This window comes from Netta rufina (genome assembly GCF_964035555.1).
Source record: "Netta rufina genome assembly, chromosome: 17".
Taxonomy (NCBI): domain Eukaryota; kingdom Metazoa; phylum Chordata; class Aves; order Anseriformes; family Anatidae; genus Netta; species Netta rufina.
Window position 1 is genome coordinate 12,881,089 of NC_140141.1, and position 18,988 is coordinate 12,900,076.

Genomic DNA, 18,988 nt, shown 5'->3' on the forward strand with positions numbered 1-18,988 from the left:
ATCAATCACATGAGAATAAAGTGGTTAAGACTTAAAAACTTCTGCCAAAAATACCAGTCTGTAGTGCGCAACATTTACACATTTGGAATTCTAACCCGATGTAATGACTGAACAAACATTTGATATCATAAATTTGCTATGCTGCTGAACATTTACAATTGTGAAAAGAACTTAGTGTTTTCTCCATAAAATTCCTACTCAGAATATCAAGTACATGGGAAGCACGGAAAACTGGCAACACAACATGTGTTGTATTAGGTGACTAGCTATAAAAATCTCAATCAGCACAAGAATGAATACTAGCAGAAAGGGAGGTGCACACATCACTTATGCTTACATAAAAGCACACCATACGTTGAAGAGGACCCTGGCAATGCAGGTGACAGGGTCAACAGCACCTCAAGTTGCCAGATTAGTCACGCACATTGAAATCAATACAGGGATCTACATCAGAGCAACAGCAGCTAGCAATGATAACCAAAAAAAGGTGGAAACAGTAGAGAAGATAACTCAAACCATCCAAGCTACTGCTAGTAAACCTTCTACCTTTTTCTCATTGCTAAGCTTCTCCACCATCGTAATCTTCCTACGAAGTGAATGTTTTTATACTTCTACACATCCTACCACTTTCTGAAACTGGACAAATCATACTAACTAATCACCAGTATTCTGACATGCTTGCAGAATGCCCATAGGAAGCTGCTTGCAAACAACCTTTCCTTCCATCAAATGCGGGTACAGCTATTTTTGGCCATGACTAAATAAGGGAAGAGATAAAAGCCTTTAAACACTACACACTGGAAAACTGAATTAAAAGTAGAAGTTTATCTTGGGAAAATAAAGCAAGATTTTCATGATATGAGAACCAAAAAAATCCTGATCAAAAGAATTCAAACAACGCTGACTATTCAAACTGAATGGCTGAGGAGAGAAAGAAAAACAGAGCAAGCCAATTCAACATACCCTGCAGACTGACATCTGATTCGTGGTCAGGGTACCAGTCTTGTCAGAACAAATAACTGAGGTGCACCCCAAGGTTTCTACGGAGGGAAGACTTCTAACAATAGCATTCTTCTTGGCCATTCGGCGGGTTCCAAGAGCCAAGCAGGTGGTAATGACAGCAGGCAGACCCTCGGGAATAGCAGCAACAGCAAGAGCAACGGCAATTTTAAAGTAATAGATAGCACCTCGAATCCAGGAGCCACCATGAACCGGATCATTGAAGTGACCAATGTTTATTATCCAAACAGCGATGCAGATAAGTGAGATGACTTTAGACAGCTGCTCTCCAAACTCATCCAGCTTCTGTTGGAGAGGGGTTCTCTCTTGTTCAGTAGCCACCATCTCATCACGAATTTTGCCAATTTCAGTGTTTACTCCTGTTGCAATAACCACTCCCATAGCTTTACCAGCAGCAATGTTAGTACCCTAATGTACATAAAGGGAAGAGAAAACAACTTGCATTCAAACTGTAAACAGTTTCCTTTAATAAAGAAAACAAAAAACAACACACACTTATACAAGGCCAGACTAGAGAACATGTTTGAGTTAGGATATGGAAAAGGGAGAAGAGAGGAAGAATGACATTCCCCCAATATATGCAAGAGAATGTTCTAGCACAGAATAATTTACATTTACAATTTAGGCCCAATATGAACCCATACTGGTGTACTATAAGCATCAAAATCCAACCCAGCTGCTATACATTCAGTACCTATGTCTACAGACATCTCAAGTGGGTTTCTTTTGTTTTAGCCTGGCAAGAACCAATCCTAATTATGTTATTTACTGTGAGTAATAGACACGTTCTGTGGGATTGTGTGAACATGTTTAACGTGAGCAAGAAGTTAGGTTTTCTACAGGGAGTTCACCAACAGTAAGAGTTATTTCAGTGTCTGAAAGGCATTCAACACTTCCATGAAACAAATTTCAAATCAACTCCGTATTTCTGTTTTATCAAGCTAGTTCTCAGTTTTAGCAACACAATAGCACAATTCAGGTACACATTCTTATCAGTCTTGAGAACAATTACTTTAGAAAGAGCAGTCATTTAGGCGCACTTTAAAAGTGCACGTGCTCCAACCTTCAAAACTTTCTTGTAAAGGACAAAAATGAATTTCCTCGCATAAACTGGTTTCAACAAGCATCTTCCCTAAGGACAGCTTTCATTAAAAGTTACTTCTAACTTTTATTTCATTCCATTTGATGCACATGGAGACTACATACATATGGCACAGAGAATATAGCAAAGTCATATGGCCTTTAGATTCAGGCTTTAAATTCTCCTCACTTTCGTTTATCAGCTTATCTGTATTGTTTTGTATGTTTTAAAACTTTCAAAACAACTTACAGAAAATAGCATGTTCTTTTTGTCTTGGTTTACAGCACGAGGATCAGGTACAGGGTCAGTGTGCTTAATAACAGAGACAGATTCACCTAAAATGAAGATAATAGCCTTAAGAAGAGATTATACATGTATCATCTTGAGTCCTGTAGGGAATCAAAAGTTATAATCTTCAGTCCTAAAAAGACTGTGTGAAACTGCTTTCTTTAAATTAATTGCTTAAGTAAAACAGGAAATAATTCAACTGACCAAAGAACTGAACGGCTGGCTTTTAATGAAAATAAGGTAAGATTTAAGTAAACATTTTATAGAGTTAGAAATCAATGAAGCATAAACCATGTCTTTTAAGAGACATTAAAGTGGTCACATAGGTAGTCACACCACTCCTTATTTTAACCTATCAAGATCTACTGCATCAAGGATGACCTCTCATTATTTCACCAGGAAGTTTCTACTTCAGTGTTGTTTTGTGCTTCTCATGCATTCATGAGTTTGTTCTCTATGCATTGGAAGATTTACATTCTCATTTAAATAATTACATGTTACCAGTTATGCATCTATTGGCAAACCTTGATTTTCTCTTTTTAACGCTATGCAGCCATCTGTCAGTTAACTCCTTTAGCTGGAAGCCTTCTGAAATCTCTTCCATAAAAACCTTCAATGTCTCAATTTCCATAAACATCACACCAGAATACAAAGCTTCTTCTCAGTAAGAAGAGATGTTAATTACTACATCAGATTTCAAAAAGAGTGGTAACTCAGTGACTGATGCTAGAAGCATACTACTTAAGCATACTACTTTTTGTAAGCCCAAGAGAGCCAAAGCTTCCTACTTTTAAAAGGTTTGATGAGCATCTTAGACTGTAGTCCTGTTTTACTAATTAGAAGACTCAAACATCAATTTAAAATAGGCTCAAAAAGTGTTTTCTTTTAAAAAAGTAAATATTTTCAGTTATTTAAATAATGGCAGGGAATTCATTATTCCCCTTATGCAAGCTTCCAGTTGACTACTTCTACTTCTTCCAGTTCTGATAGCTTTACAAACACAGAGTGCTTACATTTTCTTATGCTAAACATAAGTAAGCTTGACCAGTCTTGTGCTATTCAGGATATGTACTAAGAAAATTTGCAGCCTGTTTTTCAAGACGAATTTAAGGATCAAAAATAAATTTTTGATGAATAATTTACTGTTTCAAAATTCAGAGCTAGTTGACATTTGTTATTTATACTACCAAAACAGGCAGATAGATCTTCATGTTCCAGCTGAGAAAACTCTTATAACATGCTTGGTTGATTCCTAGCTTCTTTCCTATATTCAGAAGTACCGTTACTTTGTTTTGTTTTCAACTAATCTGCAAGCGCTCTAAATATAGCTCCTGCGCTTGAGAGCTAGTATCAGAAAACACATGAATGTGCATGGACAGAATTTCAGCAAATAAGGCTTTAGTAACAGCAATTTAACAGCTGCCTGTATTTTAGAAGCTCTTGTGAGAGAAAATTGGTGTTACAGAAGACATTTAGCAAGATTTCCATACTTTCATATTCAAGCAGTGACAGGATGTTCAGACCTAGAAGAATGCATAAACTAGGAAAGAAATTATTCCCCACAAGATTCCTGTGCTTCTCAACTAAAAATATCAAAAAGGTATTATAAACCTCAGAAAAATATTCACCCCACAAATGTGAACACAAGTGACAATGTTAACGCATTCAACCACTAAAATTTAAGTAACTAGATCTGAAATATACTGCACTTAAGTGCAACATTGTACTTCTCTAGCTTCTGGCTCGTCCATAGGGAAATAGTCTCTAGTATTCTAGAACAGTAAAAAGTCACTTCCAAATGTACGCGTAGTTCTCCAAAAGTCACAGAACTCATACCTGTGAGAATTGACTGGTCTACCCTTAGAGTTGTAGATTTGATAGACGTAATCCTTATATCAGCAGGGACCTTGTCTCCAACTACAAAGAAATTAATAAGACAAAGTTAGCATTTGTTTTTTGGTGAGATTTCTAACCAAATTACTATTAGCTTTATCAGCCAGGAAAATGAATTTTCCAGTAAATGTTTAGGTGATTAAGATTATTAACAGCTTCTTAAATATTTTGTGGTTCTCAATACTCTCATTTTATGAGTATCCAATATATACTTTGGAAATTGTATGTTTGTCTTCAAGATCTCTACCCCATCAAAGAAACATTTTTGAAAATCACTATTTTGTATTTCTAATCACATGACTACATTACAGAGAAGGGAGAACATTCTCAGGAGAAAGATAACCAATTTCAGAATACATAGCTACAAATTTTGGTTATTTATAAGTTGAATCAAGTTTCCTTTTCAGAAACTGTCCTGGCCAGTTTTCTGGTTGTTTTCTTTATGCACAAAGTCAGTTTTCTGTTCTCCAGAGATCAGAACATTATCCATGTTTATTTAGAAACTGCTTATGCAGATCTGCTCTTTTAAATGTTTTCCTTTGAATACTGCCAGATATTTAAGAATTGAAAGCTAAATTCAGATCATGAACTAGCTTTACTTCTCATTAATGCTACTGTATGAAATATACCACAGTCCAAATCCCCATAAAATTTTGGCAGAACTCTATGCTGTGTTTGTCATACATTTCTATTTTCTAGAGCACAACACTGGATGAAAATAATAATAATAATAAAGAACCACCTCCTCTATCAAGTGTTTGAGATACCAAGGCAGCAGATGGTAGAACAGTTAACAGCACACTCCTAAAGATGGCAGAGTGATGAAGTCAGCTGCCAGAGCTGCATGGCCAGTTTTGCTCCTGCATCTTTATCATCCCACAATTAATTCTTCCATCTTTCTACTTTCTCTTATCTAGAGCTTTTCCTATTTTTGTAAGGAAAGTAAAAGAACTAAGCCTCACTATTTTGTTACTACTTCAAATAAATTGTTGCATGCAAGCAACTTAACTTGCCACATTTCTGACTGATGTTTGAGGGGTCTACATTCACACATCAGCATTTCTAACAAATGCATATAATCACGTTTATTCCTAACGTGATTTTAGCAATGCAGTTATTCAAGTGTTACGTTCATTTTTATTATAAAAGAATGCATAGAGACAAGGGAGAATACTTCAATAACTAGCTAATAAGAGATGATTTTCTCAGTAAATGGACTGTGTCCCTGCAGTAAAATTAAAACAAGCTGCAATTCCTGCAGGAACTGCTTATGCAACTAACAGCAATAATGCACGTTAACAAATAATGCCATGAGAAAGTCAGCAATGGTGTTACAGCCTTCGAACATACAATCACTCAGACAGGAAAGCTAAGGAACAAAATGCTGAAGAGAATTAAGCGCTACTTTGAACATTGAGTAAATTTGCACCACGTGACTTTTTATAACATCAAAAAAGCCCCAACCACCATTAAAACCAGCAGAGATCGAGCAGTTTAGCTTGAGGATTTGCCCATCTTTTTAGAAGCATGTGTATAAGAAGGGATCCCATAAATAGCCACAAATTGTCTTTTTGTATCTTTATAGCATGTGAAAACTAATTTAAGCCACCGTGCCCTTGAGCAGCAAGAGAAAATAGCATTAGACGAACAGTGACCTCAGCCAAAAATGGCAAAAGTATTCAATATGCTCTCCTGACATCGTGGGGAAGTTCATATGCAGACATGTAATTGCAGCTGGTTTTCAGATATCACTGAACAACAGGCTAATGCCTCAGTGCGATGGGGCATAATGCCTGTCAATCCACGTACACATTTTTGTAGTTCTTACAGCAGCTGGAGAGCTACGGCCCACTCCAACACACTACCACATTTGCCAAGACTATGCTCAAGTCTTCATTGCTTCTTAATACAAAAAGCAGCTGTAAACAAGTACCTTCAAGTAACTGGACAGAAGAGTGCACGAGTTATCTCCCAGTGCACTACTTCTGAATAGCTCTAAATTGTTCAAACTCAAACACAATATTCCTAAAAATTTGATGTGCCAGGAGAGACTCCTGCTCTTGTAGATTGATATTCAAGCAACAATATTGCCACAAGAGCTACTCACTATTATTATTGCCTCTATCATCAGAACTGAAGCATTTAATGTTACAATACTGCTGCTTTTAAGTTTATCTCAACAATTTAAGGTAAGATGCGTTATATTCCCTCACCATCTCCATTTGAGAAGGCTGGAGTAAAACATTCAAAGTATTTCCAATATGTAAAAAAACAACTTTATATCAGGATCTATTACAGAACTATTTTGAGCAGCTCTCTGCAAAAACAGCTACGACACTAAGGCATTTATGGTCTCAAATACACTTTAATGAGCATAAGTGAAACTTACTATAGATAGGAATTTATCCTATGATAGACAGGAAATTCTTTGGTGAGCAGACTAATGCAGATCTCATCTATAAGTAGAAGGCTTTTTTTCCATATACTTTAACTCAAATCAATCTCATGTTGTTTTGTGATAATAAACTATTTTAGACCACAGAACAACTACAAGTATTACCCAAAGCCATTACTTAGAAGACAACAAGAAATTAGGAGAATGTGTATTTGCGTTGCTTAATACAGAGCTGCTACAGTCTAGATAGTCTAACTTTAGATAATCTCATAGCTTTAAGCCTAAAAGCACAAGTCAGTTACAGAAGTATTTTCATCAATTATTTTTAACAAATTAAACTTGGAACGGTTTTAGCAGGGCTTGGTTCAAATCATTACAGCTTTCCTCACAATCCTTTTGTTCATGCACAAAATAGCATTTTAGCATTATAATACTGAGCTTTATCCCACAAAGAAATCTTAAAAAAAAAGCCTAGTCCACGTGAAGAGGCCAAAGAAAGCCACTTATTTAACTGCATGTGAGTATATACTGTAGCATATGATTTACAGTTTCTTCTCCTTGATAGAAACCGGACTCACATTTAGTTGCGATACAAGTTAAAGGTATTTTAAACAAGCCACATTGCCTCACTGAAAATATGGACAATTAATACCTGAGTTTTTCAGCTACTTACAACTACCTGGCAATGTTATCTTGATTACACCTCAACCCCTAGCCTTTCTTCTGGAGTTCAAAGCTCCCCACTTATCTGACTCCTCCCAGTGCCATGGCAGCATTATGGGTCAATTTCCACTCTTTGTGTGTGCAATCATTTACATGTGTTCAATTTAAAGCCTACTTGGCAAAGGAGCACACTTCAAGTAAAACAGGTGCCATTTGCAGATGTGACTGCAGTTCCCTAAGGAGGGCTTCCTCATGAACAAAAACCTAAATGAAAAACCAGCATGCAGGCTGCCCAGCTGGACTTGGGAAGTGACCCTGAATGATTCAAGTCTTCAGACTGACTTCAAGCGTAGAATGCATTGAGTCCTAATCTAACACCTCGCTGTGACCATGTCCTGGAACGATCAATTCATTATCAAAATGTTTAACTTGAGAACCAATACCCCTTTACCACTTTCCAAGATAGCAGTAACACTAAACATTTATTTTCAGAACTGTCAGAACACAGAGACAGTTACTGGAAGACTCCTACAGCAGAAATGCACTTAGCATGCTGAAGCCTATGGTTCCAACAGCCCAGGAAGCTATGAAGTGATGAGACATGTTCTATAAATCATGAAGTTAGAGGAAAAAAAACTAAAGCCATCAAAAAAAGATGAGTATTATTTTTTTTGCCAAAACATTAAGGGTTAACAACCGTTTTCTTTATCTGTTCCAACATTACATGCTATTATGGGTACAGTTACTTAGGCCACTTTTCCTAATGAGATCTTTAGCCTCTTAAAGAATCTGTTATTTCAAAGTCCACTCTTGCCCAAAAATAGAGTTTATCTTCTAAATTAGAATACATACCAGTGGGGAGTATTTACTAATAAACTGCCTATGAAACTGAGGTAATTGAAACAAGCAATCAAAAAATCCCTACAGTAGAGATACCACCACAAGATTTAAGAACTGAAATGAGCAGGCTTAAGTAACACAATATGGGACCCTAGACAGAGCTGAGTATTGTTTCTGCTGGACAGACAGTAACAATTGCAATTACATCTGAACATAATGAACTGCTTCTATCTGGAAGTTTATTTGTTGCAGCGTGATTTTGATACTAAACTTCTTTAACGAACTCAGCTTAGCTCATCTTCTTCCCTCTTCACATACTAGTCTTCCTCTCACATACAGCCCAGTCTTCCTATTGTGTTTGACCACAAATTTAACCTGTTGTTACAGGAATAAAATTTAACATTTCCTATATAGGGCATAATAAAAAATGCTATGAAAAATCAGAAGCTCTTCAAAACAAGAAGTCCACCTACTCTTTCATACAAGGTCAGAAGTGCCAAGTTATCAAAACGAGGAGTGACCGTAAAATACACTGTAAACCTGAATTTACACCCAAGGACAGTTAAGATGGATTTCTTTTCAAGAAGATGTAGACTAAAATAGTGGTCCCTTCAGTTTTAACCATACTAGTAAAACAGCATTTGGTTTTACTGCCAAGACAGCAAAACAACATATTCTGAGTCAATTTTTTGCATTGATGACACATGCTACAGATTAGAGAGCATTCACAAAACAGCCCTCTCTACCACATGCTGTTCTCCATTCTGGACAGACAGAAATTATCCTTGGAGCTTACTGCACAGCACATGCAGAGGTCTAAACATCCAAACCTAAGAACTGTTAGAGGTAGAAGAAAAACATCATACATAAGTTATTCATGTTGCATTCTCATCAATGACAACCAAGGAGACAGGAAAAAACAGGAAAAAACTCAGCTTTCTGGGAGCAAAATATTTCAAAGCCAGAACTAAGGTTTTTATTTAGAAGTATATAGTGTATTGAGCAATACATAAGACAAATCATTCCTATTCTAATGCTTCCATTTTGGAAAATCATATTTGAATGTCAGTCTTTCTGAAGAGGGCACCAGAACATTTAGTAAGTTGTGCCAACGTGATACCCAGCCTGTAAGTCTGCACTTTTTTCTAATCTGACTTGGTCTAGCTTCAGCTTTTAATCAGTGGATTTATTTATAACACCACCTTCTAGATGGAAACTCTTGTGATCAGCCTATTAAAATATCTAATAGCAGAAAGAAGAAACCGTTACATTAAGCTTCCACTTTTGCCAGATCAGGTAGAGCAGCAGGTGACATTTCCCCACCAAAGCTGAAATCCCATTTCCAAATCTGACTGCATTTGGGCAATCCAAGAACAACCAGTAAGCATTCTGGAAGTGCAGCACAGCACCAAAGGGCAAGTTTTCCTTAGTCTTAAAAAAGGAAAGGCTTGCTTTGCAAGGGTGATTACGGTATTAGCAGAACATTATCTTGATGATCAAGTATTTTGTTCAGTACTACTTGTATTAAAACCCCACTGCAGTATCAGTTCTATTCAGAATATAGAACACCAGATATACTACGAATACCAACAATTAAAATAGAATTACGGTCACTGTTTTTCACTAACAGTTCAGCAACTCCAGAGGAAACTGCTGTAAGAAACAGGAAAAAACAAGAGAGTAGTCTGTTAAACTTACAAATGCATGCAGTGAGTGACACGGGTTTAGGCTGTGCCCTGAGTTGAACCTCATGCATAACCACCAACGTGGTAATGATGTCAGTGGAGTACCGAGTGAAGTTTGGACTGCACTCTTATCTCAGAACTGCCTCTGATGTGTTAGAAGAGTCCGACAGCCAAAATGTTCACCGCAGCCCACAGATTTATGTACTGTGCATACATGTATTAATTAACCTCTGTTTTTATTTCCATGTGTGTTTTTTTTTCTGGTGCAAAAGCAGTACTTTATGGAAAAAGCAAAACAGCTGGTGCTTCATTTTTACAAAGCAAACCCAACAACTTGCACTAGGCAAGAAGAAATACCTACAGTTGATTTTTCCCCCCATATCAAGAGCTGCTTTCAGCAGTATGCTTTTAGGACAGTCACCAGAAGGTCAACACTTTGGACTGAACTCTCACTCCATTGTGTTGTAGCTGTTTGGTATGCCACCCTCACCCGTTCCAACTACTTCTCCACAGAAAATAAACCTGTATCTTTAGCACTGAAGATCAATTCTAGTCATTAAAAAAGTTAAATGCAGAGAGCAAGTTGCTTTAGAATAAATTCTGCAAAAATCAATGTCTGCTGTTCATACTACACGGATAACCTGTAGCTCCTTCATAACCACATTGGAGTCTGACGTAATTCAGTTCAAGAATATTCCTTCCCAACTTTAATGCCAAAATTCATCTTCCCTTAATTATAAAGTATTTATGCTTTAGAAAGTATCTTGAAATATTCTGCAGTTGGAATTAAAAGCCTTGGAAAGCAACACTTGCATACTTTATGCCAGGTATAAACTTAAAAGTGAGTATTCAAGCATATCCACCAATTAAATAAGCATCAATTTCTGGGAAGTCTGTGTATTTTTAAGCTGTTGAGTACTTACAGATGTAACAGTAGATGACAGAAACCACTATTCAGCATTTCAGGGAAAAAGGGACTACTATGACTCCAGCTTGGTCACTTACAAATTACGACTAGTGAACATCCATTTATTAAATCACAGAAATCTAATTAGATACACCATCTAAGCCAGAACACTTTAGACAGGATAATGCAAAAAAGAGAACAAAATTCATTACTGTGCTTCTTTTATAATTAAGCAATTTGCAACCAGTTTATCCCAACTTGTCAGACTGGGCTTCATATAAAATTTTAAGAACTAAAGCCCTGCTGTTTTCTCTTTAAAATATTACTTTAACCAAGGCAAACACTCAAAACATCAAAGGGCATCTTTAATCTATTAAGGCAGCTGCTAGTTACCAATTTAGAGTGCATCCTCCAATAAACTTAAGGTTTTAGAGCAGAGTGGTAATCCATTTAAGACAGGCACACAGAGAAGCCATTTGAGGACAGCATCTGGACTTTTTTTTTCAGTTCATCAATTCTAAGAAACAAACAGCGTAGCTTAGTAACCCTCAAACACTACAGTTCTGAGAACTATGCCCCCTAGAGCTCTGCAAGCCAATTTAAGGCATATATCCCAAACCCCTAAACTCCAACTCCATCCCACAGATTTCCTGATGATTATACAGTATCTTTTCCACTGGCTCTGCTGAGGCAGACATGGAAGAAAAGTTTCTGAACATATACAGTTAAGCAATTCATGTCTGCATAGTCTCCAAGCATTCAAACCATCAACTGTCTGCTGGTACACCTGCAAAATTATAGCGTGGCACTTATGTCGAATGTTAGCTGCCAGGCATAATAACCAGTAATTGCTCATCAAGTGCTCCACAGTGCCTGCGTGCACACTGATTCCCAAGATAAGCATAAGACAGTGCCCCTCAAGAGATAGATGGCCTAATCTATTTCAAGGTACTCCACATTTACTGCACAGTGACAATGCAGACCTGCAGTTTCTCCCTACTACTTCAAGTCAAATACCCCAGCATTCATCTCCCCAGCTGACAGAACAATTAAAGGAAGTATCTTCACATAGCTTTATTTTAGAAGGCCAAGAGGCATAGTTGTCTATGTAATGAACACAGTCAAGCTCCATGGAACAGCCTAAGGAGCCAAAATAAAGAGTAATCTATTAGCCATTATTGTATTGTCTTTTGGTTATGTTTAACTGCACAGGTTACCTTTAATGGCTTCAAAACTACAAGACAGACCAAATGATTTTGGAAATGGTTCAATGCTACTTATTCTCAGAGAACTCTTGCGGTGTAAAGAAGCAAATATAAAAATGTATACTTCTGCATGAATTGCAATACCAATCCACCAATTCCTACAGCAAGTTCTCTCTGCATCAGACCCCAATGTAACCACATCAAATTAAGAAAGTTGTTATAGCATTAACTGTTCTGTATTAGAAGACCTTTAGAAAGTTCTTTAAAATTAGGTATCAACACAGGGGAGAAACCTATCACCTGGTTATTTACACCACTCGGTTGAGAGATATTCGCCTGGACACACAAATGTCATTGGCACTTTGCCTAGAATTCCATACCCAGATATGTATCCTAGTATGAAGTGCTCCGTCACTTCCCTACATGGTCATCTTTTTGCAAACACCATGTCAAAGGCCATCACAATACTCTTGCGCTTGAGAGACAGGCATGCACACACTCTCCCTCACCTCCAGGTCTTGACACTAAAGCTGGTACATAGTGTATTGCTCTTCTCAACTTGCTTGGGAGCTTTTCTGAGTTTGATATGATTAAAATTTCATCATTGTCTGACTACAAGTTAGAATTTATACTGTTTCAGTATCATTGTTCATATTACACTGAAGCACTAATTTTCTGTATAAAACAACCACATGACATACTTAATATAACACATATAGTCACTTTCATTGAAGATGCAACTGACTACTTACCAATGTAAGAAAAATGAGTGCTTAAAACATGCTCAGGACTATTTGACCCACCAGATTAAGCAAGTGTTTTAATTAGTAAGTACTTCTACAGTCAGTCAACAGGCTAGACTATTTATGTTAAAGGACAATCACAAAAGTTGGGCAATTTTGTTTTCCTACTAAGCATACTAGTGTTTTGTGTTTTTTTTTTTTTAAATCCGTTCCACACGCAAACTATCAGACACTGATCTACAATCAGATTTTAAAATAATGCAATAGTTCCCCTGTGAAAAATAGGGTACCATGCTTGATAAAGACGGCCTAGCAATATAGACATTCTAGTCAGCAATTTATTTTCAATTCGTTTTTCTCCTTCAGACAAAGATTTTCCAAAGAGATGTCTAAAGTCACAAGCAATTGATTTTATTGATACTGACAACACACAGCAATGTAAGTAAAGCCTGCACATCCCCCAGCTGTTTTACATACAACCTGAGCTTTGTCTTTTCCTGCAAGATGAAAATGGGATTTCTCTGCCGCTTCTGAAATAACAAAGAATCAGTTGGGAAATTTCTGTGCTCTAGACACCTGTCAGAGCAACAAAATCTAGCATTTTTCCTTAGCTGGATACCCCAAACCTGTATAAAATACAGTCATCAGTTTGCTGTTCTACCAATACTCATTTAAGTACCCCACAAAAATCAATATACTCCCATGATAAACTGCTTCCAGAACTACCAGTCTATTGCAAGCACTTAAAATTGGGAGAAAGAAAACTTCAGCTGCTTAAACAACATCTCACTGCAGAACTCATGGATTTAAACTGTAGAATACGGTAATGGTGAGGTAAAACAGCAGAGTAAGTGACAAGGTATCATAATTCACCCTTTATTTCAGCTATCAGCACTTTGTATTTGTACTTGTTCTTCACCCACAGACACTAAGAGCAAACTAGCTTCAGTCTTGATGCGATTCTCACTCACTCGCAGTCACCTCAGCCAGAGCTGTCGTAGCTGAATCATCCTGTGCACAGGACTGAGACTCTGGACAGGGCTTAGCAAACATTAAAGTTTCTCAAGGAATGAAAGCTGGGAAGCCAGCCAACACCAACTTCATTTTGAGTGCATACTCTCTCTGCCTACTAATTAAAACAGCAGGATAGTCAATTTTAAGGGTATATATTTATCTCCACCTTCGACAGCTACCACTTCTAAAAGCAAAGGAAGGCTAGGGGAAAAGAAGTAGTTTGATGTACACCCTAAATTGCTCCCAAAGGAGCAATCACTCAGCTAACAGTTGATAATGACCTACGAAATATGAGTATGCAATTACTCCTGACATTTAACAAGAACCACCCACTTTTATCCGGGAAGAAATCAGAAACAAAGTCACTGACCACTCCAATTTAGTGAAAGAGATATTGCTGTGGCATTATCACCAAAGTGAAAGGGTTTTACATATTCAGTTCATACTTTCATTTTTGTACTCTTTCCAGACAAAGATACATCTTTTAGGACAAGTCTATTGAAAATATTGATGCAAGAATCAAATCTTTTGATCTAGGACTTTATTTATCTATTTTAAAAAGCAGCAATGAAGGCATGGGGTTCAAATGCTCACAGTAGAGAACAGGATGCTCTACTTTATTTAATAATTATTCTATTTGCAGCCTCCTGTACAGCAATACATAAAAGAAAGACGTGCTAAGGCATTATCAAAGATGAGAAACCAATGATGTCACATGCCAGGCACATATTAGCTGAGGACAGAGGAAGACATTTGTAACAAGAAATTGAAAAAGGACTGCCGCTGCAAGTGTAAGAGTTGGAAAAAAATTCAAATTAAATTACAGCTTTCTTTATCTAAAGGACAGAGTGTGACTAAACAAAAAAATCTCTGCATTCCAAAATTTCAGTCATCACATTTAAGAGCAAGGAAAAAAAATTGTGATAGAAAACAGACAAGTTACATGATAGTCTGAACCCAGACTGCCGAAAATGCAGTTTTAGAGTAGTGACAAGGGTTTTAAAACCTGTACTCCAATTAAGATGCTTTGCTTTTAGACCTGCTAATTAAACTAAGTGCCAATTTGAAAAACAATCCCCTCAGTGCAAATGCACATTTAAAGTAATTACAGATGAACAGGAGCAAGGATGTTCTTTATGTGAAGCATATACTTAAGATTTCTCTAAGAACTCCCCCCAGGGCCTCAAATCATTAAGACAAGGCCCCCACAACAGTTTTACAATACAAACTAATACATGTATGTATCACATAAATGAGCCTTACCTGCCACTTCTACAATATCACCCGGGACGATGTCCCTTGCTTTAATCCTTTGAACACTCTTTCGGTCTTGTCGATATACTTTACCCATTTCTGGTTCATATTCTTTAAGAGCTTCAATAGCATTTTCAGCATTTCTTTCCTAAAAGACAGAAAAAAAAAAACATGCAGTTTAAAGAGCCTTCAAGGTAAGGAAAGATAAGTATGTCAGACCCAACTTTTCGAATGCAGTATCACACGAATACTACTGACTCAGCTCAGCTACATTTATTCACAACGAAAATTGTGTGACCCATCCCCTTATGAGGTTGCTGACTGGAAATCATTACAATGTAATTCAGATATTAGCTGACTTTTAGAAGCTTGATGCTGTTTATTCAAACTCAGCAGTATTTCCTATCAAGAAAATCCTTTATGTCTTGTTACAGGGAGGCTGCACAAACTGTTCTATGTAGCAGTGATTTTTTTTTCATGTCAAAAAGCATCTGTAAGTATATCCACGAGTTGTAATCCTAGTCTTGTCTCAGCTGTACCAGCTTACATTCAAACTGGAGTGGGCTAGCAATACTGAGTTTGATTTACTAATAGAAGTCAAGAGTCAAGTTAAGATGCTCAAAGTTTCCCCAACAGCATTATCATCAGTTTCATTTCAGCAAATTAAGTCATGCTACAGTGAAATTTAGGCACACTGACAAGAAGCTTCCCCAGATTCTCTAGCAGCTTACAAACTTAGATGAATCCCCAAACACAAGTTTTTATTTCCACAAACACTAGCACAATAACTTTTCTATCTCAATCGCAGTTTCCTCAGCTTAACACTACCAGAGATTGCTGTCAATGCAGTGATGCTACCCAGAGATAGGGCAACATAAAAACCAGCAGCCTATCATTACTGCTGCTCTGTCTCAAGGAGGAATAACTTATTTCTCATTTTCCCACTCAATTTTCAAGTACAAACATCATACAGTCCTGAAAATGCAAAGGGTACAGCTAGTACACCTAGTTTTTAGAAAGTCTTCACTTCAAATACATACCGGCCTTTCTAGACGATAAAAACTTGACCCAGCATGTATCAAAACAGACACTTAATCCTCAGAAAGTCCAAGGTTGAGGTATGAAGTGTTTCCATACAACAAAGCAGCTCACCAAAGCTACCTCGAAGGACTTCTGTTTACATGGTACAGCTCTGTGCCAGGCCGTGAAGAGGTACCAGTGCAGGTCCCAAAAGCTGTAATACTAGCCTCATATTCCACTAGGAAAATTGATTCTGCTCCTCAACAACATAATGCACGGAAAAGTAATGTCAGCATTAACTAAGAGTTAACATCTCAGCATCTTTGACCATATCTTTTTGCTCCCAGTTTGCTTGATTTGAAGGGTAGAGGTACGCTGTCCTGTCAACCACTTAAGTACTAGCAGATGGCGCTTTGGGAAATGTGCACATGGAAAGAAAGGTTGAAAAGGACAGAGCTAAGGCAATGACTCAGTTGCTCACGGTACCTGTAGAAACAGATACAGTTATGGGTGGAGACTACGTACTGTGACTTTTTTCCATGCCCATTAAAACAAGGGAATGAGTCATTTAATCTGTGCAGCAATTCTGTTTCACAATTAAGTTCGCTGCATGTAGATGTACAGATACTCTCTGCACACTTAGCACATCTGAAAAAATTGGTTATTCCCTACAAGAGTTTATCTGACTACACAAGCAAGTTCCCAAACTATAACTTTACCTTAGATTTCAGGCTTCAGATTGTGTGCAGAATTGTAACACACAGTTTCAAGTTATTAAAAATTAGTTCTTCCACAACTGCTTTATACAAGTGACACTTAAGCATGCACTGCTTTCGTTCTTCACTCTACGTAACCTCTGCACCCATTACCAGCTCTAGCTGTTGTGCAGCAAGCAGGATTCTGCTAGAAAAATCAATCTGCTACTTGTGTTTGAACAAAGCAAAGAGTAGAAACACATAGCAATGCCACGGAAAGACACTTCTGGTGGTTAACAGTGTTTAGGCTCGACTCCTACGTGTTTTAACATGCTAAGAGGTCTCTCCCTTAGTTTTCATTGTTATTTCGGAGAGCATTATTTGTTTGGTTTGTTGTGTTGTTTGTTGTGTTTTGCTTTGCTTGTTTTTTTCTAAAAAAGACTGAAGCCTGACTTGCTAGGATAGCAAGTACTTATGTTACATTAACACTACCCCTTTAAAAAAAATCTGCAAGGGACTTCAGTTACCCTAAAACCCCGTAATACTTTCTATCTGCAGAAAAAAATTCTAATAAAATGTTCTATTGAAAGTGATCAAATTTGGCAAGTCAAAATTGTTCATATCATTCTGACTATTTTAAGAAGTGTCAGTATGCGTTATTGCCAATACCATTTTATAACTAAGAACCGTAGTAATTGAAGAGGAAGAATACTGTGTTAATTCCCTCAACAAATGCACTAAAACTAGTATTTGTTCTCAAAAGGAAACAGACAAGAAACAAAATTACAAGATGTCCCATCCTTTGTTCCTCAGCTGGAACAAAGCCACATTTTGTAAGCCTATACAAATGACTGCTTCTTAGCTTTGCAATGTTTATTTCCTGAATTCAGGACTTCATTCTGGACAGTTGAGTTGATGTGTTGATCAGTGTATGGCTAAACAAACTGACAGGCACTTTGCCTTGTTGGCAATACTTCTGAAGCTTTCATTTCACCTTTAGTCAATACTTTGTCTGGAATTTATGATACATAGGCTCTTAGGAATCTAAATGTAGCCATACATATTGCTTGCATTGTATGAAGCACCTGACACTACAGTGTGCAGTTCCTCTTAAACCAAGAAACTCCAAAACATTTGTGATTTGGTATTGTAAAATATCTGCATACCTGCCACACTCCCACAATCGCGTTGGCTACTAATATAAGTAAGATTACAAAAGGCTCTACAAATGCTGTGATTGTTTCTTCACCTTCTTCAAACCAGGCCAGGACCTGAAAGAGAGAAACACTGATTTAAATCAAGTGATTTACATTGACACCTTGCAAACCTAAGACACAGTGAATTTCAGCTTGAGGTTCAACTCCTCAGACTTTAGCAATTTTGAAGAACCCTCAAATCTTCCAAGCTGTAGCTCCTGAAGGAGTTGGCAATATGCAATGGAAAAGGAGAAAAAGAATCTTTACTGAAGTAGTACGAAGTTCATTCTGAAACCTGCTCTTCTTTTAAAGGAGAAAGCTATTTTTTTGGGAACCATACGGCTACTCTTGCTTCAAAAACGAAAGCAGAAGTTGTGACAACGGCTCCAGCACTGAAAAGTTGCAAAAATTTTTCATTACTGTCTAAAACAAGATGCAGACTGATTAGCTTGACTACTCAGAGCACTAAAGCTTCACAGGATTAACGTTTATGCATAGCTAGATTCTGAATTTTAACTAAATTGGTCTTTATCAGTAACTTACACAAATGAAAATAGCTTTACAAATTTTCACTGAGTGCATATGAAAATAAATATCTGCTAATTAAAATACAATTAATGTCCTATTGAAGCATTTAAGTGAACGACACAATTACATCTGAAGTTGAATTCAGAGCCAAGGATCTGATAAAAATTAAACTTTTTTTTTTTTTAAAGTAAATCAACAGAAAAACTTGCATAAAGGACTCCAAGAAGATTTTAATCCATTTGCTTTCAAATCATGTTCTAGTTTTAGGCTTCTGCCATTCATTTGGCTTCAGGAGAATGGGTAAGCATCAGGGCCTCTGCAGACTTCTGTAGCTACCAAAGAAAAGTCAAGCTAACGTGACCAGAGAGGAAGAGCTTTTTCGTCAACATATTGAGCAACAGGAAGCCTGGAAAGTGACAGTAAATAGGAACAACGTGTTGAGATAATTAGGACTGGTAGTCAGGCAACAGCAGCAGTCTGAATCACTGACTGCAGTGAGCAAACCGTTACTAAAGCAAGCACCATAATTCCACTGACATGCTGCTCAGAGCTATTGCTCAA

The 18,988-nt window shown here is 37.2% G+C and overlaps 1 protein-coding gene across 2 annotated transcripts in view; it reads right to left on the minus strand.

Annotated features, from left to right (window-relative positions):
* Positions 1–18,988, minus strand: part of ATP2A2 (ATPase sarcoplasmic/endoplasmic reticulum Ca2+ transporting 2) — a 44,688-nt gene that overhangs the window by 17,277 nt on the left and 8,423 nt on the right. For both annotated transcript variants that reach the window (XM_084297217.1, XM_084297216.1), the window contains exons 4-8: positions 17,870–17,974; positions 14,998–15,136; positions 4,226–4,306; positions 2,351–2,436; positions 964–1,428 (exon numbers count right to left, since the gene is read on the minus strand). In XM_084297217.1, coding sequence (XP_084153343.1) covers positions 964–1,428; positions 2,351–2,436; positions 4,226–4,306; positions 14,998–15,136; positions 17,870–17,974 — 876 coding nt within the window. The remainder of the gene's footprint in view (positions 1–963; positions 1,429–2,350; positions 2,437–4,225; positions 4,307–14,997; positions 15,137–17,869; positions 17,975–18,988) is intronic.